At 39.4% G+C, this 24,336-nt stretch overlaps 1 protein-coding gene across 12 annotated transcripts in view; it reads left to right on the plus strand.

The window, feature by feature from the left end:
• The window catches only part of CEP85L (centrosomal protein 85 like), a 157,000-nt gene that overhangs the window by 124,403 nt on the left and 8,261 nt on the right, over positions 1–24,336 (plus strand). For 10 of the 12 annotated variants that reach the window (XM_021392852.1, XM_021392848.1, XM_021392846.1 and 7 more), the window contains 8 exons: positions 4,332–4,449; positions 6,249–6,425; positions 11,200–11,352; positions 11,625–11,779; positions 13,375–13,492; positions 13,837–13,887; positions 22,576–22,683; positions 23,046–23,259. In XM_021392852.1, the coding sequence (XP_021248527.1) occupies positions 4,332–4,449; positions 6,249–6,425; positions 11,200–11,352; positions 11,625–11,779; positions 13,375–13,492; positions 13,837–13,887; positions 22,576–22,683; positions 23,046–23,259 (1,094 nt within the window). Of the gene's footprint in view, positions 1–4,331; positions 4,450–6,248; positions 6,426–11,199; positions 11,353–11,624; positions 11,780–13,374; positions 13,493–13,836; positions 13,888–14,683; positions 16,779–22,575; positions 22,684–23,045; positions 23,260–24,336 lie in introns of those variants that run through there. The other 2 variants (XM_021392853.1, XM_021392855.1) reach the window with 2 other exon arrangements.

The raw sequence follows: 24,336 nt of genomic DNA on the forward strand, positions 1-24,336 counted from the left end.
GTTCTGTATGTAACGGCTGAAAGTGAGCTGCTGATTTACAGACTTGGATTTAGGTGCGCTAGCAACAATCACTTTGTGCCAGGTCACACGAATGCTTTTTACAAGAGAGCAGTATAGATGCTGGGCTGTTTGGCTGGTGGTGAGGGATTAAAAGGAGTGTTTTTTTCCTTAGGTGCATAATCAGTTAAAAAAAATCAGTATTCTGAAATGTAAGCATTTTCCAAGATCCTTAAAGTTAAGGTGAAGTCGTTTGTGAAAATGGTACAGTTTTCTGTAATTAAACTTAGCTAGCATGTAAGTAACTAATCTAGGAGTTGGGACAAAAGAGCTAGATAGAGGGAACCTTAGAGCACTTAGCCACCGTGTTCATCCTGTGTCTTGGATAGCCTGTCACTGCTGCTGAGTCCCTGTAGAAAGAATATACCGGAGAGCAGCACAGGTAGGAGTTGATCTTAGGGTATCTATATATATATCTGTATCTATAAATTATGACTGAAGTTCAAAAAAAGTGGTGAAAAGGCTCAGAGTGAAAGTCCCAGGGTATCAATGGAAGTTTTAGAATAGTAATAATGAAAATATGGATATAACAGGCAGGTTACTTCTGAGAAAAACAAAACAAAACTGAAAAATCAACCTATCTAAAGTAAAATGCAACAATACAGTGGCTTCAGTGTCTTCACTGCAGAGCTCTTCTGTGGGTAATGGAAGTGGTATTCTTGCTCATTTAAAGAAAATTTAAAATTCATTTGTTCCTGTGCTCCCCATTCCTGGAGACTTTTATGCCTTGAAGGGCAACTGGAAAGATTTGTGCCACATTTGTCTCTGAAAGCGGTGGTATTAGTGCTGTTTGTATTAGTTGGTTGGATAGGAGAGTAAAAGTTTATACACTTTTCCATTACATTTTCTTCTGAAACATCGAATTAAGTAGGGCACACTTTTCTATATCCCTCCCAAAAGTATGTCTTTCGTTCCTGCTTTTTGAACTTTTTATTTATTTATTTATTTATTTATTTTTAAACAAACTCTTCTTCCCTTTGAGTCCTAATGATTGGCTTGTGACTTTAGAGGAGGATTGTGCCTCCTGTTCTTCTCTCCTTAAGACTGAGTGTAAATGGAGGGGCATGTCTGGACAGAAACTTGAAGTATTTTCTCATCCGACTGACAGAGGATTGAATGAAATCCTGTGACAAGTCCTGTGATACTCAGATAACATGCCAATAATTCTTACTTTGCCATCAACATAGAGTTGCAACACCCACTGATGGAGAAATGGAATTTGTGAATGAGAGTAGTTTTTGTGGTATTAAGTACAGCATTTCTACTGACCTTAGTTATGCTCTGATTTCTCTAGAGGAGTTTCTCTTGTTAGCCCCCAGTGCCCTGAGCTCAGGCCCTTGGCCTACAAGGTTAAGGCACAGCTGCCTTCTGGGGCATAAACATTATTGTCTGGGGAGAGCTGATGGCATTAGCAGCTGATTAGAGAAAGGAAAGAGCTGCAAAAAGTTTTCCAGGATTGGTCAAAACAGTTACAGAATTTCAGCCTGCTCTGATCTGGCCTCTGCGAACATGGAGGGTGCACGTGAGTTACAAACACTGTAGTGGTTACAAGGGGAGAGTGGCCTTGCTGGCCCATCTTTCTATCTCAGGATTATTTTTATGTTTTTTGCCTTCCCAGAGTGGCAGTCAGCACATACCTGAGTGGAAGATGGATTAGTAATGGGGAGGCTTGTGAGGACAGTGTCCCCTCTGCAGTGCACAGGTCATGTTTGTGAGAGCGCTTCAATAATGTTCGCAGCCTGTGGTTATGCTGCAGATTAATAGTAACAGCTGTGAGGTAACAGAAGATTAAAACTGTCTTAGCATATGAGAACATCAGTGAGAAAATGCATCTGGTATGAGGTCTCCAAAGGCTTACAGGACTGTATGTAAATAGTAAATATGTTTCTATGGTGCTTTATCTTTCCCTCTGCTTGTGACTGCTGGGCTGTTCGCAGGATTTTTGTCTCTGGGTGCCACGAGGTTAATGATATTTTGAGAGAGGCAGTTATGTGAAGAAGCTGAGCAGGATCTACACAGACGTGAAACATTTTCATGACATCTTTTGCTGGCCAGGTTTCAGATGGGGCAGAGTTTCACGATTTGCACAGCAAGAAGAAATGCAGTTACACTCTTTGCTCGTGCAGCTCTGTTTCATCATGGATTAATTTGTTCTACCTTTTTTCCTACAGGGATTTGTTAGGGTAGGGAAAAGATTATGAAATATGGTACTGTAGTTGGAGGTTCAAAAATATTTAAAAATGCTTGCTCCGGACTGTAGCATTTGTTTCAGGCTATTGAATTCCTGCCCATAAAGTAAGGCGCTTCTAAGATGTGATCAGCCAGAAAGAGAAAATCACATAGTGTCTTCAAGGGATGAGTGGCAAATGGATGAATAATGTTAAAACAAATGGGGCAGGGATGTTGTAATAGCTATATCTGGTAAGTAATAAGGTAATAAAAAATGAAAAATGACTTCTGTTCATGGATTAAGACAATCATAGTAAATGATCCTGGTCTCTGTGACCAAGTATGCAGCAGAAGTCAGCAAGGCTTTATATTTTCTCACATGATTACACAAGCTCTTGGGCTTGTATATGGCCTGTTACAAGTTACGAGCATACTCTTTTTCTTGATCTTCAAATCCGCTTCTTCCAAAATAAATTTGAAGGTTTTTGATTGAAGTGCCCTTGTACAGAAAGACACCAATCAGAAGAGCTGTGTCTGAGTACAAAGTTGTTCAGCATTACAGTCTGTTTATATGGGCTTTTTTCCATGGATAGTAAAATTGAAAAGGGAAGCCTCAGATTCACCTGTCTGTATATTTCAGGACTTGCTGTTGAGTCATGTAAATGCATTCAGTTGCTCTTATTTTTGAATTGCATTGAATGAATCATCTTAAGGCACTACAGAATTGAAACTTGTTTATACTGATTTCCTACTCGCTGCAATTCTTTATAGCTGAAGAGATAAAGAAATGTTAAAAAGATAAGTTTTGTGCACATGCATCCTATCTTTGATGCTCTCCTAATATAAAGAAAAAGAAGAAAAGAACAAAAGAAGGAAGTAGAATTAAAGGAGTACATAGAATCAGAGAAGAGCTGAAGTCAGAAGGGACCTCTGTATCCATCTGATCCAAACCCTGTTCAAGCAGGGCCAACCAGAGCTGCTTGAACAGGACCATGTCCAGTTAGCTTTTGAAGATCTCTAGAAAGGGAAACTCCCCAGCCATGCTGGGCACGAATGAAAGCTGTTTGTAGATTGGGTGAGCAGGTTGCTATGTGTTTTTCTGGTAGGTACTGATGACTCCACTCTAGTCACCTCATGAGGCATCCAGCTCTCCCCAGAGAGAACAGCGAAGCTTGCAGCCTGTGTCTCTCATGTAACTTGGGCTGGGGTTGAGATGTGTCTTGTGTTTGCCATCTAGTCACAATAGTTCAAATGAAGTCATAATTTAAATAGTAATACAATGTGTGATATAGTTAAATAGTGATAGAAGAGTGATACTATTTCTGCTGTACACTGGCCAAATGATTGGTGTAAGAGGTTTAATTCTAGTTTAATATGCAGAGCAGGATTTTACTGTAGTGGTGGGTTACATATATAAAGCAGCTAACTGAAAAGACCTCGAGCAGCGTGAAAAGACAGACCTCACAGGAAAGCCCTGGTGTCTAACTTTGGTAATTACAACTTTTTAGTTTTCTTGCTCTCCTTGCTTTGTAAATCTCTTTAAGCTATGTCAAAAGTCAACTCTCGCAAAGAGAGAGGAGCAAGAGCAAAGTCCAAGTAAACTGAAGGTGTGAGTTTTGTTCGTTTGCATTCTAATTTCTGTATACTTCTTGCTACTTACACTTCTGGATGTAGGAAAAAATGACAACAGAAACTATTCTCCAGCCCCCCTACAAAACTGATGTTCAAGTACATATTTATGAAAGATTAATTTCTGATTCCCAGTTGAATGCAGGCCAGTTGGGGGATGCTTAGGTGAAAGGTGCATGGCAGCTCTAGTTTGATAACTCATATCTTGATGAGATTCCAGGTCTGGTGTTGAACTAGGCTAGTTGCAGTCTGGCTGCAGTGGAAAAAAAAAGCCCACAGCTGAAGTAGATCCTGGATTATGAATTACTTAATCTGGTTCTATTGAGTATTTGTTACCGTTTCATTTGACAATGTGGAAGAGAGAAAGTAAGCTGCATAGCATTGCTATAGTATTCTCCAGTATAAGTCTTAAGATCAATTTTTTAAAAATCTCTGTTCAATTCCATTTGTTTTCAAATAAAATATATTAATTACAGGCAAAAGCAGCAGATTAACAATTTACATCAGAAGATAAGAGAGAATGAATTACGAGCTCAACATGCAAGACTGAGCCATCTTGTGAACTGCGAAGAACCGTACATGACTAATTTGCAGGTAGGACGAATATTCTTTTTTTAGCAAATCTTTCCATTACCCAGTAACTGCCACTTGAAAGGATGCTCACAATTTACTGTAGGATAAAATGCTTTTATGTTTATTAATAGTTTTGTCATTGGATACCTGTAAATTGCATAGAATAGAAAATCCTGAAAATATTGTAATTTACTTTAGTTTTGTAGAAATTTAAGTTATATTAATACTGTGTACATACTTATTTTGAAATCTGATGAAAATGGCGTAAGAATCCTCATTCATGTTGCAGCACTGTGCAAGAATGATGGTTTTTAACAGCGTGTGTGTAACGTAGCTATATAAGGAGGTATTAGGAAATAAAGTATCTGAAAACCACTGATGAAAGATTTTCTGAGGAGGACAAGGAGGTTCTACCCAAAGGAGGAATGGAGATAGGATCGATATAATCCATCTGAACACCTCCATGTATCAAAATCGTCTTGCCAGAGGAAAATGTTAAAGGCAGATACGCGGAGAAATAGCTTTGCCATCCTCTTTTATTACTTTATCTTTTTTGTCACAGACACTGTACCAGGATCTCAACTAACATACTTTAGCATGATGTTAATTATGTTCTTGGAATGGCACAGCTGTGTGTAAGGCGAGAATGTTTTGTGTAAGATGGGAGGAAAGTTCAAGTAGTAAATCAGTGTGAAGGCGGATAGAATCTCTGAATGTGGATTTTGGTGCTGTCAGAAGTTTCTTAAAAAAATACCTTAAAACTCTGTCTAGATTAAGATTTTGGAAGGAAAAAAAATCACGGAAACTGAAATGTGAATATACATAACTTCACTATACCAAATACACTTCAAATAAAGCAGCAGATGCTTTCCTCTTTCATAATTTAAAATCTACAAGCAGTTTATAATAGGTCTTAGGATTTCTGCTTGATTTGTTTGCTTTCCATAAGATTAACTTGCAAATGAAAATCTCCTTTAATGGAGATTTTAATCTCTTATAATGCCTTGCACAAGGAATGTTATTTTAAAAGCTCTCTGTATAAGTTCCTTTAAAGATACCAGTTTATATTATTAAAAGAATATTGAAACTGAAAGCCTAATGGGATGCATCTCCTTTTTCATTCCATTGGCAGTTGATTTCCACTTTGTGCTTTCTCTCTGTGATAAGTGGAAGTGGGAGAACAGTATTGAACTGCATGAGATAGGAGGGGAGAAGGGTTTTGGTGGACACGACAGAAGGCAGGAAGCCTGCCATCTGGTTGTAGCTATTATCTCAGGCTATCCCTGCACCCTTCTTCATCTCGCTTGTGATAGCTCTAAGGTCTAACTGTTGTCTAATGTTCTACTTTAGCAGAGTCTGTGAGATTGTAGCATATCTTACTTTATAAAATGTCCATGAATATATTATAGTGTATTTTTCTTTGTAGGAGATAAAAGGGTAATGTAGTGGCAGTGACTTGTTTTGGAAATACATTTTCTTCGGATTTTAAGGGCTTGGGGTTTTTTTGAGTTTTTTTTGTTTACTTTGGAAGTAAAGTTGCTCTTCTTTGGCATATCTGAGGGGAAAATTGTCCCACAATGTTCATTTTCATATGTTGTGAATATAAGTATACAGCTTCCTTTTTTCATTCCTTTTTTTTTCTCTGCAGAAGATTCCTGAAATACACACTGTTCCCAAATATTTTAATGTTTGAAAATCAAACTCCACCCTTCCTGATAGTGGGGGGGGGGGGGGAGCAAGATTGTTTTCTGCTGTGCTGCTAAAGTATGCAGTGGTATGTGTGTGTTCATTTATATGATTGTTCTCTTTCTTTTTGAAAGCAACCGCAGTATGAGAGTGCATCACTGCAACCTCACGTTTCAGAAAGATCAACATCCCACCTTGAGGAGCTTGAGCGAAAGATTGCAGTGGCTGAGAATAAGGAGTTACAACTCAGTGAATTTCTAAAGCAGATTTCAAACAAATCTAGCGAGGAGAAAAAGAAGATGGAAGAAAAAGTAAGTGTCTTTCATGTTCCAGATTTCCTTTTGACCTTGTTAAAGCAGTGTGTATTGTGCTTGCCAGGAAGCAACTTTGTATGGGGATTACAGAGCTGTTTTCAAAAGGAAGATAAACTTTATCTAGAATCGTAGGCATTGGCAGTGGATAAATCTGAACTTGCAGTGAAGAAACAGCGATCAATACACATACTTCAGACCTAGTAATGACAGTTTTAACCATATATCAGTTAAACTTACTTTGAAGAAAAGCTGCTCAGCTCTAAGCCTGAGAATTCATTTATCTTGTATGTTTGTTACACTAACTGAAGTATCATCTAAAAACATAGGAAAAGTATTGAAATGAAAGCTTCTTTTTAACATGTTGCATAGATGCAGGCCTCAAGCTCTGAGATGTGCTGAAGGTGCCTACCCAGCAGAAAGAATTCTCTTGCAACTTTCTTAGGACATACGGAGTACACTTCAGTCTGAGACAAGGAAGGGGCTTAGCTGGCTGTGTTCTTGGAACTCTCTTGATAAAAAGTTTCTTTGGAAGCCAAAGCAGTACTTAAGGTAGTTTTGAACATTTTGACAGCCTGTCATTATTGCAGGCCGGAACGTGCCGTTGATCAGTGATTCATAATATTCAGTGAGATGTTGACACTATTACCTTCTATTTAATCAATAATCCTTACTGCTGTACTTAGATTTATATTCATGCAGATTCAAGGGGCAGGAGCTGTGTGGTACCATGAAGCAACAGATAGGAAGGAAAAGTAGAAAGTATAGTTGATTTCCATTTCTGCCTTCCCTTTTCTGATAAATCCTGCTGTATGCTTTTCATTGATGATAACATTCAGGAAGGGCAGCAACTGAATTCTTCTGCTTCCTCCTGTTTCTTTTAGTGATTTTGGTGCTTGTGTTCCTCTGTAGGAACTGCTGCTGTGAGTGGTGGCAGTTCTGAGGAGCTGAGCTCCAGTGCCTGTGTCGGCTGGATAGTTGGTCACCAAGCACCTGATTTACTGTGCAGATCTGATCCACACCACAACACCTACCCATTCTGTGTGCTGAACACAAGGCTTTCACCAAGAAAAAGGGCGGGGAGGGAGCATGTGTTGTAGTAGTAAATTGAATGCCCTCCTGTTTGAGGGAAGACTGCAGAGGGAGGAAGGAGATGTGTTGTGATCCTGCAGTGGGCTGGGTGCCAAGCCTGGGGACAGCCCTCTCTGCAGTTCTTCAGCTGTGCATGCTGGGAGAATACCCCAAAGCCCAAAAACCTCGGTGTTCCTGCTCAGTGGTACCAGACATTAAGGGACAAAAAATAGAATTTCTGTTCTGATCAAAGGGATTCTGGCTGGCAGCTGTTCTAGGGTTATTTTTGAGTGAATGCTTGTGTTTTTGAAGAGGCTTTTCAACCCTAAGCCAGATCTGACCAGGGAATGAGGAAATGCTAGAAGGCTGAAGCAAATTAGCTATTAGATGAGCTTTGTAATTGCATGTCTAAAAGAAGATAGAGGTTGGGTTAAGGTTACTGGCATATGTATCTAATTCTCTAGTTACCTACTGTTGCAAATATTTTTTCTTAATTTGACATTTTAAACATACAACATTTAAATACAGTGTGCAGATGATATGTTTTTGGCAGTAAGAGACAAGCTGTGACTGTTCCAGTGCAGGTGGGAGGAAAGGAAACATAAGGAACTCTCCCGTTTCCTTGTCCATCAGTCGTCAGTGATGAAAGGTCGAGGAGAGTCTCCCTCATCACAAAAACAGGATGTAGTGGAACTGGAGCAGGTTCAGAGAAGGGCAGCAAGGCGAATATCCAATGGAAGAATACAGAAATCGTAACTGCCTTGGGAGAAAAACAGACAAAAGCAACTGGAGACTGGAAGAATGTGTTTTCCATGTTCTTTCCCTACTGTAGACGTCTGTACATGGGCACTAGTGGAAATGAGGAACTGAGCTAGAAGACTTCTTGGTCTGAAGTGCTGCGTCCCTTCTAATATAGTGGGTACACTGGATGCTTTCCTTTTGAGAAACAGCAGGGCCGGCAGAGAGAAGTGGTGCCCTTCACTCACTACTGGCTTCGTACCTGTCTTCCACATGCCGACATACCAAGCAAGGGAGTATTTTTATTGCCTTGCACGTAATACTGGTACCTGAAGAGAAGGTTTGTTTTCTCTGGGCTCCACATGTGCACAGTGTGGAACTGAGGTAACTAGAAGTGCTTCAGTTGGTGCTGAAATTTCAGCAGCCTGAAAAAGCTTCTCTGTTTTGGCTGGTCAGACACCATGGCAGCTTGTGGCTTCCTGGCTGAAGGAAGGAGTCTGCTAAGATAGATACTGCAGCGCTTTTCACAAATGTCCTTGTCACAAGTGCTTAGCATCTTCCTTTTCTTTCTGCCAGGCACAAGTGTGCTTCATGGCATCTGTAGATTTTGCAGCACATGCTTTAGTTTTGAAGCATTTCATCTGCAAGCTGTGCTGCTGGACTGGAAAAGATTGAGTTCAAATACCTGTACCCTGGTATCTCCGCCTTCTCCGTCTGCTGTGGTTAGTTGTGAAGACTCCCCTAAGTCACCTCTGGTAGCTGGTAGTAATGGTCTGCCCTTTGATTTCTGTGGCGTGCTTTAGTACTTAATTACCAGGTGGTGAGAGCCTGCCCCAACTAAGTCGTATGCATGAAGGATGAAATAATAAAATAATTTAAAAAAAAAAAACAAAAAAACACCGAACCAACAAAGTTTTCTTGTCTTCTCAGTAGAATGAGCAAGAGTGATTGGAGAGGGAAGGTAGAAGGAGCCCTTGGGTTGATGCTGAGGATGTAGAGAGGACAGAAGGAATCATAAGGCAAACACTGTAGCTATGAGAAAGGTAAAGGATGTAGGTGAGAAAATTTCCTACTGTGTGTATGCAAGACAACAAAAAGATTCAAAAAGCATGTAATCTTTGTCAGAAGTACTGGAGTATTCAGACTGTTCTACTTGTATGTGAGAAATAAAGGAAAAGGATTTGCATATTGGACGATCACACGCTCCTGGCAATTTGGCTTACCTGAGTGTATTTTTGTTACTGTGCTAGGACTAGGATTGTGGGGCGAGTATGTGTTTCTACAAGGCACGTTGTGGCAAAAAGTGATGGCTGAGTTGCAACTTCGCCTCACTGCGTGTGGGGTTTAGTTTTATTTCATGAAAGAACTTAAAGTATCTTGAAAGCTTTGCTCACTTTTGAGGTCATAATGGAAAAAAAAAAAAAGATGTAAAGACTTCTGGCCTATTTGCAATCCTCAGTTTTCTGGTCTATTTTAGTAGGCTCTTTCTGGAAAAACCATTCTAGATACTATCAACTGAAACTTTTCTGTTGGCCACATCTCTGAGCTCTGACATTGTCACATTTCATTTCTCATTGAGGTGGATGTCTCCAGCATCAAAACAAAAGTACATTTTGCATTTACTATCATGGCATCATGACAAGTGTTTGTTGTCTTTGAGTTACTACGCACTGGTTTGAGTAATAGAGATACTGTTTTCCATTAAATTGGACTCTGACTATGTCAGCAGTTTACGGGTGTTCGGCCCGGTTCCGTGATGAAGGGGACGGGGGACCCATGGGCCCACGCCCCGGGAAAAGGGAAAAAGGGAAAAGGGTAAGGAGATGGCCCTGAGAGCAAAGAACAGCAGCAACAATCTGAGGAGAAACAAACTAATTTACTAAATAAAATATCGGAATGCAAAACAACACACTATAATACAATATAATTACAATTTAAGCTGATAAATCCAATACAGAGAGAGAGAATGTCCCAAAATCAAGGTAGGCCTTACTCTACTACCAGCGATAAGATGGCTGGAGAGTGAGGTGCTGCCAAGACGAGAGACGGCGGAAAAAGGGACGAGGTCTCGTGATCTGCAAGTTTTTATACTGTGAGCTTTTATCTTTTCCCTCCGGCTGGAAAATGGTAACAGAGGAGCAAAGTGCCGTGGAGAATGTAGTAGTCCTTCTCTTCTGAGAACCAGATACATTCACTACATGATGTTATGATGTGGAGTACCAATAACCGAAAATCATAAAACCATGACAGACTAGAAAATACTTTTTTTTTTTCCCTCCTTCCTCTCTTTTTTTCACAAAGTACCAGCAATGTAAGCAAACATAATACAAGGTGCTTTAAGAAAGCAGCTGTTCTGCTCTGATGTCATGTGATTTAGTTGACAGATGGCATCGAAGTCAGGTTTTTGGCTGCAGTTCTTGGGTTAAGTCCTTAGGTCTCAGTGTTTCAAGTCATTTTCCTAGGCCAGGAGAAGAGGAAGGGCTAAAATATTTCCTCATCATTTTTTGCACTGGAACGTACTTCCTAGCAAAGTGGTTGATGCCCGATTCCTGTCTGCGTTAAGGAGGCATTTGGACCATGCCCTCACTAGCGTGCTTTGACTTTTGGTTAGCCCTGAAGTGTTCAGGCAATTGAACTTGATCTTTGTACATCCCTTCCAACTTAACAATTCTAATTTTAGTATGAAAGTATTCATTGGTGAAAAAAATATGTCTGTTTTATCTTTTGAATTGCACTGTTTACAGTTTGCTTTCTAGGCATAGGTGGAGCAGCTGTGGTTGGAGATCACTTGTGAGTCTGTAAGTTTGAGCTGCTGGGATTAATAATTTTTTGTTTTTGTTTTTTGCAATGGTCAACACTCTTATGCAGCTGAGAATATAATTCCTGAAGAATGAGCAGCCTCTGATCCCAAAGCAGGCTTGCTTTCCACTGTGACCTTAAAACATGTATTCTTACTTTCTTCTAGCTTAAAACAAGAGACCGCTATATTAATAGCCTGAAAAAGAAATGCCAGAAAGAGTCAGAGCAAAACAAAGAAAAGCAGAGACGAATTGAAACCTTAGAAAAATACCTGGCTGACCTACCAACGCTGGATGATATAGAAGGTCAGACTAAACAGGTAAGATAAAAGGAGTTGGTTTTACTTTTTAAAAACAAACAAACTCTGTAATATCTGTTGTCAAATCTTTCACTGTTTCCCAATATGTTTTTCCCAATCTGTTTAGGAAGAGAAGTGTTTCAATGTTTTAGGAGACACTGTAGCTGTTAGGTATTGTCATACTCAGATAACTGCAATGGGGCTAAGACTATACATAAGGTAACTGCAAAGCTGTGTCCTGCTGCAAGCTCTTCCAATGTGGCATTGTGTCTGACTAATGTAACCTGTGTTAGCTGCAAGTTCTAGAGGAGAAGAACAAGCAACTTCAAGAAACTGTGACTGAGTTGGAAAAGAAACTTGGAGAGGCTCGATCTCAGTGTAGAGAGAGAGAAATGCAACTGATGTGTCAGAAGAAAAAAGAAAAAGAGCTGGTTACGACAGTGCAGAGGTATGAACAGCTGCCTAAACTGTGCCCTGAAGTAGACGTGCTTTTCCAACTAATGTCAAGATCTAATGTTTTTTTTTTTTCATTTACACTCTATTACAATACTAGTGACTTTTTATGGCATAAGTATATTAATGTGCTGAATGGCAGTTTAATGCAATAGAAAATCCAACAAAATTTAGTTTTTATCACGTTGCAAGGAATACCACAGAAAAGTCTGTCTAGAAATCCTTTGCTATCATTTCTGAAGATGTAGGACACCACCACAATGGCATCACAGGCTGCTACCAGGCAGAGGATGGAGTAAACGTGTTCCGCAAAGGAGCACTGTATAGAAGCTGTCAGCACTCCTACTTTGTAACTAATCTTGTCACGAACTGCAGAAAAGCTCCCTTGGATATTAGCTGGAGGGTTTATCAGTTAAGGGTCAAAGATTTAAATAAACTGTAGCTGTTTCTTTTCTTTTCACTGAGTCTGAGGGATATTTACAGAGAACTGTAGCTGTTGCTTGTCTGCTGTCATTGAACTTGTATAACTGTATTTTAAAAAAAGCAACAAAGCCAACTACAGTAGGACAGGTCGCCCTGAGAAGATTCCAGAGGAAACTTTGAGATACTCTTACAATGGTACATTTTAGATCAGCAGAGAGACCTAAATGCTTGTTTAACAACAAACGAACAAACAAAAAAGATAGAGAGAATCATTTTTAATAATTTATGTGGATGTCACTACAGTTTAGTGTCCCACCCTTGCGTAAACATGCATGCCATAGCAGTCTGAAAGTGTTTCCATGATGAAAGGCAAGCTGGTGGGGACATCTTGCCAGCCAAATTGTTGACACATTGTTTCCATCTTACCAATGAAAGGCCTTTTTCTTAGTGCCCTCGTAATCTAGAGGGGGATCATTTTGTCTTTTCTGAAAGCCTACAAATAGCCAAAGTGACCCTCTGTTTCTAAATTAGACAGCAAGATTAATACTAATAAAATGTACGCTCTTTCTGAGTGAAGGTGGGCAGGCAAAAGCTCTGTGGTTGTAGGAGCTTGATTTTAGCCTTGGTATGGAAGCAGCTGGCAGAAATGGCTTCATGACTTCCTGGCAAGCCAGACACAGAGGGAATGGAAGGTGGGCTGCCAGTACTTAGTGCTGCCCCTGATTCTGGACTCTGCTTTGAGTTGTACATGCCCCTGTGGCAGTCAGATTTTTAAGGCTCCTGTAACTTGGAGAAGCTCAAAGACTGCTCTGACCAATCCTGGTCAGAAGAAGCTGTGAACAACACAAAGGTTTCCTTGCTCTCTTCTCTGCCCTCTCCTTATGCCATACTGCTGGGTCTGTGCCTTTCAGGAGATACACATTGTCTGGTCCATAAAACCATTTTTATGTGAGTTGATTCTAGTCAGTGCCACAGTTACTTCAGTAGTTTAGGATTTCTGTATCATTCATCCACTGTTGGTTTGATCATTCATTAGGCTGGATTCTGCTAGTTAAGATTTTACAATTCTGTTTGGAAGATGGTGGAACTTCCTCATTTTTTGCCAGAACATGCAGCTCTTCTGCATTTTCTCAATACACTCAATTTTTCTTTCATATTGAATGGCAGCTTGCAACAGAAAGTAGAAAAATGTCTGGAAGATGGTATTCGCCTTCCCATGTTGGACACAAAACAGCTTCAGAGTGAGAATGAATGTCTCAAAGAAAAGAATGAGAAAGCCAGTAAGGTTAGTCTGCAAACTGTCTGTATGTGGTATTTTTAACCTTGAATTCTGTATTTGCTCTTTGTTTATTGTTTGTTCTGTTTTGTTCTTTTTTATTGTAGAAACAAATATCTCAGTTAAAAATTATACATTTGTTGCTAAATCAGTTTTCTCTTCGGTATCTGTTTCTGTTCAATGGAATAATTTTTTATTTATTTCTAGTTGTGTGAGAATTAAACTCTGTCTTGTAATTTGGTTCTTCAAAGATTTCATGTAAAATGTATGGCTGCACACCTGTAAGTTGATTAAAAAAACCGCATGAGCTGAAGAGTTTCAAGCCTATTAAATTACTCAATTTTATATTCTAGGTCATAGACAATCAACGAAAACAGATAGAGGGACTGATTTTAGACATGCAGGTAAGGAAGAGAGTATGTTCTCTTTACTCCATCTGTGTTTAGTTCATAAAGATGACATTAGTAAAATTGAGTTTTGTCCTTTTATCTTCCCAAATAGAATGCAAAGACAGAAATACTAGAATTTAATCTGACAATCTGTAGTTGGCCTGTCTTTTCTTGCAAGCTTATAATGTATTTGTTATTGAAGTTTGTAGGGTTTAACACTCTTCAGATACTTCTTATAAAGTGGTAAGCTGTTGCTACACAGCATTCTTATTCAGCTGATCTAGTAGATGTCATATCAGAACCTATGTATTTCTAGTCTGAGAACTGCATTTTTTGAAGCATCTCATCAAACGCTGGGACTCAAATGATAACCCAAAGTACAAAAACTGACGTTGAGCTTCACTGCTGAGGTCCCTAGCAAGATGGGTGCCTTTTTAAACCATATCATTTCACAGAATTGAAGCGGATTCCTCTTCAAATGGTTTCTGACATGTTGCTCACTTAAGTGTTCTCTTGGTGGATCTTGGACACCCAGGATAGATAGAGCCAAGGATTTTTCAAGACAGCAGAGGTTACTAGAAGTCAGTTGCAGCTCTGTGGATCAGATTAACACATCAAGTTCTTGATCCTTGAAAGGTACTTAGTGACCAGTGTTTGTTATGGAGAAAAGGAAACATTATACAGGATATAAGGAAGAAGGCATGACTAGCTCTAGAAGAAGCTGAGCACGAAAAACAATAAGTAAATATCTGTTTTCCTTAAGCATTGAAGCCAAATTTAATGAATTCTAGTTTCTGTGATCTCCTTCCAGATTGGTATTTGTCTCCACATTTCGTCTTCCCATACTCTCCAACCAAGATTAAGTTAAAGATTTGACCCTTGAGGGTGAAGAGGATGCCTCTACTTTAGCTTAATGTGCTTTAGGTTTGGGAAAACAGCAAAATGGTAGCTGAATGTCTTCTCTTTCTGAAGTGGAAGGGAGTTCTCTGTGGAGGTAGAGTCCAAGTAACAAAGAGATAAAAACTGCTTGCATAACACTTAATGGGAAAATGTGCTTTCTTTAGCTTTGCACACTGGAGCAGAGTTTTCTTATTTGTAACTGTTGAAAGTAAGTTGCATTCCCCTATGAAATTCTTGCCTTTTTCTACTCTGCAAGTAAACAGCAGATCTGTTATCTGTTGACAACAACATTTTTGCTTAATTAAACTACAGTGTATTAAAAAAAAAAGAAAAAAAGACTGTAAGGAGGAATTTAAGTTGCAACATAATGTGCATCTGTTAACTGTAAAGCAAAATCAGACTTCTAAGCTCTCCTTGGTTTGAGGACAACAAAATCTATCGAATGGTTATGTTTGCACAGAGCAGCCTGCTGTATGTGAAAAATATGTCACAGGCAGATGTACTTTCATAATTCAAGAAACAAGGTCACAAATTGAACTTAGTAACCTTCTCAAATTCTGTCCCTGCTCATAATTCAGTTTAGATTGTTTTGTTGAAATACACACATAGTTTTTTACCAATCTAGATCTTCTTGTATTTCCTAAACTTTCTAGTCTTTTTCTCACCACCACCTTTATCTTGAGACTTAGCAATTTTAGTGGGCATTTATACAGATGGCTCTTCTGTGTGCTTATTCTGAAATGACTTTAGGGATCTGTGACTGGGAAATGCTGAGTAGCTCAGAGTGGGAACAGAGGAGTGTTCTGTTCTCTGGGACTTTCTCTTACTTCTCCCACTTCGAGATGATTTGTATAAGGCCAGAAAATAAGATCTGAAAGTGGTGTTAGCCCTCAAATTACTTGCAGACTGCAGCATTTTCTTTGTATCCTTGATCCTCAATCCTTTTCACATTTGTTCCATGGGAAGCATTGAAAATTAGTTTAGAAGAAATATAAATCCCTTATTGGCAGGGAGATGTAATTTATCTTCAGCTAAAATCTTATTTTATTTCCCATCTTCTGCCACATTGTAAAGCTGTGCTTGAGAATGTCTTTCAGTTTTTCAAGCTGAAAAAAAATATTCTGCTTCAGACAACAGTGTATCGAGCAGTAGTAGGTTCTATTTGCTCATAATTGTGATGGAGTGATTTTGATCTTCCTTATATGGATTTGCTTGGTTGATTTTTTTCTCCTGACTGTGAGGGATTAAAATTCTGGTTGATCTTGACAAGGTGTCATGCTGCATATATTCCAAAAGACAAAAATGGCAACTGAGAGTGTTATTTGTTAATAAAATAATCCTTATTTACATTATTAATTTAGATATTGCAAAATTAGCAGTTTTTGTACAAAACAGCTAGAAGTCAACTTATATGGTGCCTGTGTTACCCAAAGTACATCTGTCAATCTTGTCAGTCATAATAAGCCCAGACTAAATCAGGGCTGGAAATAATGCCACCAAGTTGTAACTTCAGAAAGCAAATGGGAACAGTAAGGATTAATTATGGAGGACTCTCAGAACTATGAGAATTGGGAAGCCGTTGCACTGTGGGCTCTAGCAAGCTGGTAAGCATATGTGCTTTTTTGAGCTTTAAGATTAGGATGGCGTATAGTGATAGATGTTAGGTATGCCTCTCAGAAGTAACACTTATTTCCACATTTAGTAGTTGCTGTTACATGGTGCAATTGATAAGCTGAGCATGTGCACGTTATTTTGAATATTCCTAAAAGGTGATTTCAGAGCAGCTTGCACAGTTATGCAAGTTCAGTGACAGATGTAGTTCTCAAAATATACTGAGAAATGTAATATTTCTGAACCCATTCTCCCACCACCTACCCACCCTAAGGAATGCTGCATGATCAAATCTTTAATGTCTTTCACTGACATAAACTTGAAACATGTAAATAATACTACTAATGCATGTGTCATAATTGGGGTTCAGGATGTCCCTGAACTTGCTCAAGGAAGAGAAATGCAATAAAGACTGTTAAAATGTGAAGATACTCGGAAGATGGGAAAATAGTTTGGGTACCTGTCATTGCCTTGTTGCATTGTTCTCCTTGTCTCTAAGCAACTTCTGCATGGCTGCTACCACACACAAAGCTGGATGGTCCTTCAGTCTGGCTCAGTATGGCCATTTTTCTCAGTAGACTGTTTATAAAATAAAATAAAGGTGACTGTTCAAAACCACTGCATGTTCCACTCATCTTTGAGCACAACAAAGGAAAAGCATCAAGCTGAGCTATTTCCTGCCCTCTCTTGGCCCAGAGTGTTTCCTCTGACATGGAGCCATGATCCTTTTTCTTCTTCCCCTTCCTTTGTAGCATGAAGCTGTGCTTTCTAGCCACTGCTTATCTATAGGATGCACGCTATTTCAGCACTTCCTTGCTAGGGGCATGGTGAGGGTGAACTGAGATGCACATCAAGTGTGTGAAAATGTTGTAAAAACAAGTATTCATTTCTGGGTTCTGCCTTGTGATTCCTTTTGTTTAGATGCAAAAGACTGTATTTTCATCTAGATTGAATGTGTAAACTTTAACACCATTGTTTTCTGTCTTTGAAGAAGGTATCACTAAGTTTCTTGTTACTTGTGCAGCATTGAGCTGAATGTCATTATTAGGAAACTTTCTCAAAGCTTCACACTGTTTCCTGTTGGCCCTGCCGTGCTTCTCACTACTCCCCATCTCCTTGTCAGGGGTGTTCTTACAGCTGGCAAGTCAGTTGAAAGGCTTCTTCTCTGTTACGTAAGCCATGTATGTGATGTATGTAGGGCAGGCCTCTATGTGTAGACATAGTTTCCTATGTGCTGCAGTCCACAGTATTCATACCATGTAGGAATAGCTTACGCGTAAGAGTAAGTTTGGCTTTCTTCCCAAACTGTAATTGAATCACAGAATAGAATCAGAGTATCCCAAGTTGGAAGGACCCACAAGGAGCATCAAGTCCAAATCCTGACTCCACACAGGACCACGCAGAATTCAAACCCAGTGTCTAAAGGGGCTGTCCAAATGCTTCTTGAACTATATCAGCTTGGGGCTGTGACCACTTCCCTGGGGTGTCTGTGCCAGTGCCTGACCATGCTCTGGTGAAGAACCTTTTCCTAACCCCAGCCTGACCTTGCCCTGATGCAGCTCCATGCAGTTCAGTCAGGCCCTGTCACTGTCACCAGAGAGCAGAGCTCAGCGCTGCCCCTCCGCTCCCTGTGAGGAGCTGCAGGCCACAGTGAGGCCTCCCCTCAGCCTACTCTTCTCTGGGCTGAACAAACCAAAGGACCTCAGCCATTCCTCATACACTTTGCCCACTAGATCCTTTACCGTCTTTGTAGCCCACTTATAGATGTTCTTTAATAGTTTTTTATTCTTCTTGAGTACACCATCATATTGCAACAGTTAAAACAGGTATTTTACTCAAGACTGACTTTGATCTTTCTATAACATTTTATTTAAGCTTAATCACATAGAATTCCCTATAAGAGTTCTTTGTTTTGGAAGAATATCTAGGATTTTAACTACAGAGATTCAAGGCAAACTATTCTTCTCAGACAGTGTCATTCTGTAAATTGAGATCCATTGGTTTGTGAAACGTTCCATCTCCTCCCCCCATCATGGTCTCTGGTTCCACTCCATGGAAGGTTACATTCAAAACTGTGCCAGAGCACGCACTGTTGTCACCAATGCACCCAGCTGTTGTTTGAACATGATGAGATTGGATTTGCATCTGGTAATTGAAATAGGTTTTACATATTAATATACTGAGCTAGGAATGGGGAAGACACTTCAGATGCAGTGTTGTAGCACAGCATCAAATCTGTCAGTATTAATGACAAAAGATGACTTTTTTTTTCCATTGTGAAAGCTGAAAAAGTCAGGAGTACACGCAATCGGTATACATCATGAGCATTCAACCGTTTGGCTTGCCTGAGGTTGCTTGGGGTGCACTGAGTGAAGAGGAATTGTCTTGGGCTGCAAATAAAATATATAATATAGTTAATGTATGTAAGTAACAAAGCATTTTATTTTTTAGTATTATTTATTAAAACATAAAATGACCAACAAAAACATGAAACTTGTGGAATATTTGACCTTGTTTTTTGTTAAACTAATGCGTCAGTCTGGTTCAGTGGAAGCGGTTGCAATTCGTAGTGAGTTCTCAAGGTGTTTGTCGGAGATTTTTCATGAAATTTTACTTTTCCTATACTTCATCCCTGGAAACAGTTCTTCACAAATGTGTGTACTGCCAAAAAGCGATGATGTGAATAAGGTGTGATTGTGAACTGAGGGATGCTTTTCTCTGGTAAGACAGATCTTATTAAATTCTGTTAAAGAGACGTGCTTAAATTTTTGAGTTGAATATCTGATTACAACTCTATACATTCCATTTAAAAATTCATGTACGTTACATGAACTGAAAATAGAGTTGCAAATAAACCAAAAAAGGAATGCTTTTTTTCAGCAATCTATTCTCAAATTCCATTATCAAAACAGAAAGTATAGCTGCATATTTTTCGCTGTTCACAGGACACAGGACTGTGGTTAGTCAATGTATCAAAATGCATAAAATTATTTACCATAAATTGAGCTTGCCTTAATTTAAGTTTCATTTCAAATGCTGTTATGGTTTGAAACATAGCACAGATAAGCTGATTTTCTCTTCAAAGAAGCATGTTTAACTCATTTAAGTGAGCGTCAAATCCAGCAAAAATACGAAATCTGTGAGCCGTTGTCACGGCGTTATCTGTGGATCTGTGTCTGTGAGAGAGGGACAGCAGGCCCACAGGCCCGGAAAAAATAGAAAGGAGGAAAAAAAGTGTCGGCGGTTTAGGGGCTGGCCTGGACTGGTCCGGCAGCTAATGCAGCAGGGAACCCTCGGACCCACGCCCTGGGGAAGACAATGGGAAAAGGGGAAAGGTAGGGAAATTGTAGACGGACATAAACAAAACAGGGGCACCAATCTGAGGAGGAATGTTAATTTACTAAATATTATATCGGAATTGAGGCCAGCAAATCAAAACAGAGTTCAAAGCTGAGATTCTTCGTCTGTAAGCTGCAGGGGGACCACGTGCTTTGCCACGGCATGCGAAGAGAGAGCTCCTGGTCTGCCAGGCGGCTTTACCAGCCCCTCCAGGCGCAAAGACCCTTGGGGAGTGCAGCTCCTCCCCTCCCCCTCAGAGAACCAAGTACCCAAAAAAGGCAGTCTGCAGAAACCAGGACATTAACTCTTTAACTGCCAGTGCTTTACATGATGTTATGATGTGGCATACCGACAACAAAAAATCACAAAACCATGACAGCCATTTTTCATCTTCAAGTTCTGGCAAAAATTTTACTTTTTACTCTATAAATGACTTGATTTCATTTTGGAAATCACAAAATCTTTTTAGCAATTAACCCCAACGTAGCCACCTTACTTCAGAAAGCTAAATGATGTCCTCAGAATCAGCATCCATACTTTTAAGAAACTCCTGGAATTGGTGATGATTCAATTCCTTGGACTTTATGAAATTCACAGCTTTGATGACAATTTGCACAACGTTACCAATTTTTAAAGCTTTTGTGCATAAATTTTCTTGATGTAAGATGCAGTGGTATTCCATCAAATGTGACTTGCTGGTGGCAATTGCATAATCTTCTCTTAACTTTTTAAGTCCCTCTTTTCTATCAACCCTCATCGGAGTACCATCAGTAGCTATATCAGATATGTTGACAAAAGTTGAAGAAAATTGTTATAATGTAATTTTTTACTGCTTCGTGCAAATCAAGAACTGTAGTTGTGTCTTCTATTGGCACCAAAGAAGCCATTTCTTCAGTGATATTCATTATCAATACCTCCAATGAAAATGGCAAGTTAAGCCGTATTGATAGCATCAATACTTTAATCTATTGCCAAAGCATAAAATTTGAAATTAGCAGCTGTACTATCCAAATTTCTTTTGATAGATTTTCCTGTTTCTTCAGTTCGCCTGGCTACAGTCTGGTGAGATGAACTGATTTTAGAAAAATGTGTTTTTTATCAGGATAAATTATATCTGCCACACTTTCCATGCATTGTGCAATAAAGTCATCATCGGTAAATGGTTTTGATTTCATTGGAGTCAGATTTGCTACCACATAACTAGCTTTTATAACAGTCTGTTTGAGTTGTAACTTTTTTATAGATTTGTTGAGGTGACAGACTTCTTTTCAGTTCTGCTATTTTGTCTTTAAAAAGCATTCCTTGATACTCATCAAATTTGACAGCATGTGTCTGCGTATGATGTCTTCTTCAAAGACAATCTTTGAAAACTGACGCAATTTCCTTACAAATTAAGCATAGTGCCATATTATTCGCCTCAACAAAGAGTTCTAAGCTCTCTGTTTTTCATTGAACACTCTTCTTTCATCTACAGTTTTTCATTCCTTGGATTCTCTTTTCTTTTGAGACTGCATTAGGTGGCTAGAAATATTACTGTCAGTAATCACTGCATTTAACTCGCTAAGTGGCACAAGCGCATGTAACATAGTACGTGTGGGTTTCAGCTTGACTGTGTGTGATGAGTGGAAGAGGTAAAGTTAGCACTGCATTGCACCCTCCCTTTGTCCTGGTGTCAGCTGAGATGATGGTAATAGCACACCAATGTTTGGTTGTTGCTGAGAGATGTGTGCATGCCTGGGGCCGAGCCAGGGCACTTGGTGGGAAAGAGCGGCTGCTGTGATGGTGTGGGGCAGGGAGTGGGCCGCAGTGTGGGCTGTGCTGGGCCGCATGCAGCCCAAAGGCCATGGGTTGGGCATGCCTGGTATGCATTGTTATTAGTATTCAGATGAGATGATTTGAATCTTCCCCTTACTGAATTTTACCAGATGACTTTTAAACAAATAGTAGAATGAAGGTGAGCACTTGACAGCTAAGGTAACTATGGCCATGCTGAATTCATTTAAACAAAAATAAAATAAAATCTTACGGGGAGTTGACAGCAGCTCTTTCCATGTTGCAGGAGTTGTTAGTTTATTGCTGCTTATGATTGATCTGGAAGACTAACCCAGAAAGTTCCAGTTCTTAAGTACAGCAGCATCTGAGAAACTTATTTCTGGTTTTATTAATGATAATTATTGTTATTGCATCTGTTAAAAAATGACACAATAAACTACAAATAAGTTATGGGATTTTTTGCCTGCAGTTGTTTATTTCAGCATGGTAAAATTGTAGCACCCTATTCTGATTTGTCTTGTGTGAATGATTTTAGAGAGGATGGTAATCTGTGTCAACTACCAAAGGCTTTCTTCTCTGCTGTGTAACAAATTCAGGAGGCAGATACTGTGTTGTGAAAGATTGTAGGAACCCCTGCCACAGCCTTCATGGAAAACAGAGGCAAAAAAATGTTCAGCTATAACTCTGAATTTACATAAATTAAGTTTACTTGTCATTAATCAGCTTTTTTCAAGTGAAATAATTTGGATCGAATAAACAAGATTGCCTGATTGTTTTAGCCTTCCATATATCCCTTGTTATCCTGTGTTAGAGTAACATTTTGCATACGTGGTCTTTTTATTTAAAAACAGATGCTAGTAATTTAAGGAGTTTCATTGATACTTGATACAGCTAAGCTAGTTTCCAGAGAGCTCTTGGAGTCCAGTTGAACACTATGAAGTGGAACTTGGTAGAAATTCAGGTGTAATTCAGAAGCAATAAATAACAAATGTAGGAACTTATTGAGGATACGTTTTTTTGTCAATGCTAACCTACAGTATGAAAATTTAAAACCGTTACCTGTGCTTTCTTTCAATTTAGTCTATGCAAGAAAGGCTTTTGCAAGAAAAGAGGACAGTTCTGAAGATGGCAAATGAGCTTGAAGAAAAAGAAAGAAATATAGAACTGTTAAATAAAACTGTCTCTGAAGTAAGTAAGAACTCCAAAAACCCAATCCGTGACCATTCCAACTAGGAAGAAGCTCGTAAAATGATTACAGTGACTTTTGGTAGGGCATTATGAGCTTAATACATACTTCACTGTGATAGATGCTATGCAGAAATATAATAGCTACCATCCCTACTTCAAGAAGAGAAGGTTTTAAGGATGAAGGAGAGCTGTGTAAAAGCTGTCTATTTGCTGTTTTTTGGAGGGGCACAGAATTATAGCTTTTATGTATGGGAGTAACTGTTTTTAGTTAGTATCGCTTGTGATTTGATACAGGAAACTTTCTGCAATGCTACATGCTGCAGCCTAACTTGACCTTTTTTTTCCATTTATTTCTCATGAAGAACCAAAGACTGATGGAAGAAAATGCCTCTCTGAAGGAGCAGATACGGCAGGTGGAACAGTCCCGGCAACCAGTGTCTGAAAAGATGCCTGTAGCAGACCAGTTGTTCAAGGAAATGTCCCATTGCTTGTTTGACTTGAAAGCTCTGTGCAGTATTCTTACCCAGAGAGCTCAGGGCAAGGAGCCTAACCTTTCCTTACTTCTGGGCATCAGATGTAAGTGATGCTGTCATTCCAATGCTTAGTAGTGTTTTGGACATAGAATAACAGTTTAGTTAAGTGGCTTTCTAACTTGCCAGCTGGAGAGGACAGTCTTCCCCTGACTATGCAACTAGAGCACTTGTGCACGAAGTATGCTCCTGGAGCTCTCTGAAAGTGCTGAGCTTTTAGTGCACCTGGGCTGCTGACTGCCTAAGACTACACATGTCCTTGTCAGGTCAGGAGGAGGTGGCTAGGTGTTCATACAGTCTCAGTCATGGATATATTCACGCTGTTAAAAAGGAAAGGCATGTATCCATGTGTCTCCCTCGTGATGCACACAGCAGTCAGCCCTAAGGGTTAACGGACTTTTTCTGTCAAACATGTTATGCCCTCTAAAGTAATAAGGAAGGTGAGGCTTAAGCAGGCCTGATAAACAAAAATACATAATGTATTTCTTAAAGCCATTGGGATCAAGTGTTGGAAATAGATGTCTGCTGTTCGAACATGTTTGTCTGATTTCAGGGGGACAATAGGTGTCTGTTTGTATAAGCCTGAGTGCCTGGGATCTCTGGCTTTGGTAATATTAATTGCATATCCTTCTCTACTTACTATGCTCTTAACCAGGAGATGGAAAGTACATCCTAATGCCAGTCAGATAGAGCTCGAGAGTAGTTTTTGTTAGGTGTTTCCTTTTAACAAGCTTAATAAACTTCTTTTCACTTGAATGTATCCTATTGCTTTCTGAGTGTTAATTAGAACTGCTTAGATAGACCAGTTGCTGAACTCTACCTTCGGCAAAGTAGAAGGGTAAAAGTACAATGTTCTGTAGACACCACGTAGATTCGTATGCACTGGAAACCTCTGAAATGCTGTGAGTGCACGTATACCAGTCTCAAAGACCATGAGATCATTGTCAGCCACCAAGATGAATAGAGTAACGTATCTGTAGTACTATCTCATAATCTTATACGGCCTTATTTCCCAAGCCTTCCTATCCCTCTATCCTGAGTGGCTAGAAGTTTCAAAAATTGTTATCCTACCCAACTTTTTCACTCCTGTTGAGAGCGATTAGTCATTACCAAGTCTAGGTGC

The sequence above is a fragment of the Numida meleagris genome, chromosome 3, assembly GCF_002078875.1.
Source record: "Numida meleagris isolate 19003 breed g44 Domestic line chromosome 3, NumMel1.0, whole genome shotgun sequence".
NCBI lineage: Eukaryota > Metazoa > Chordata > Aves > Galliformes > Numididae > Numida > Numida meleagris.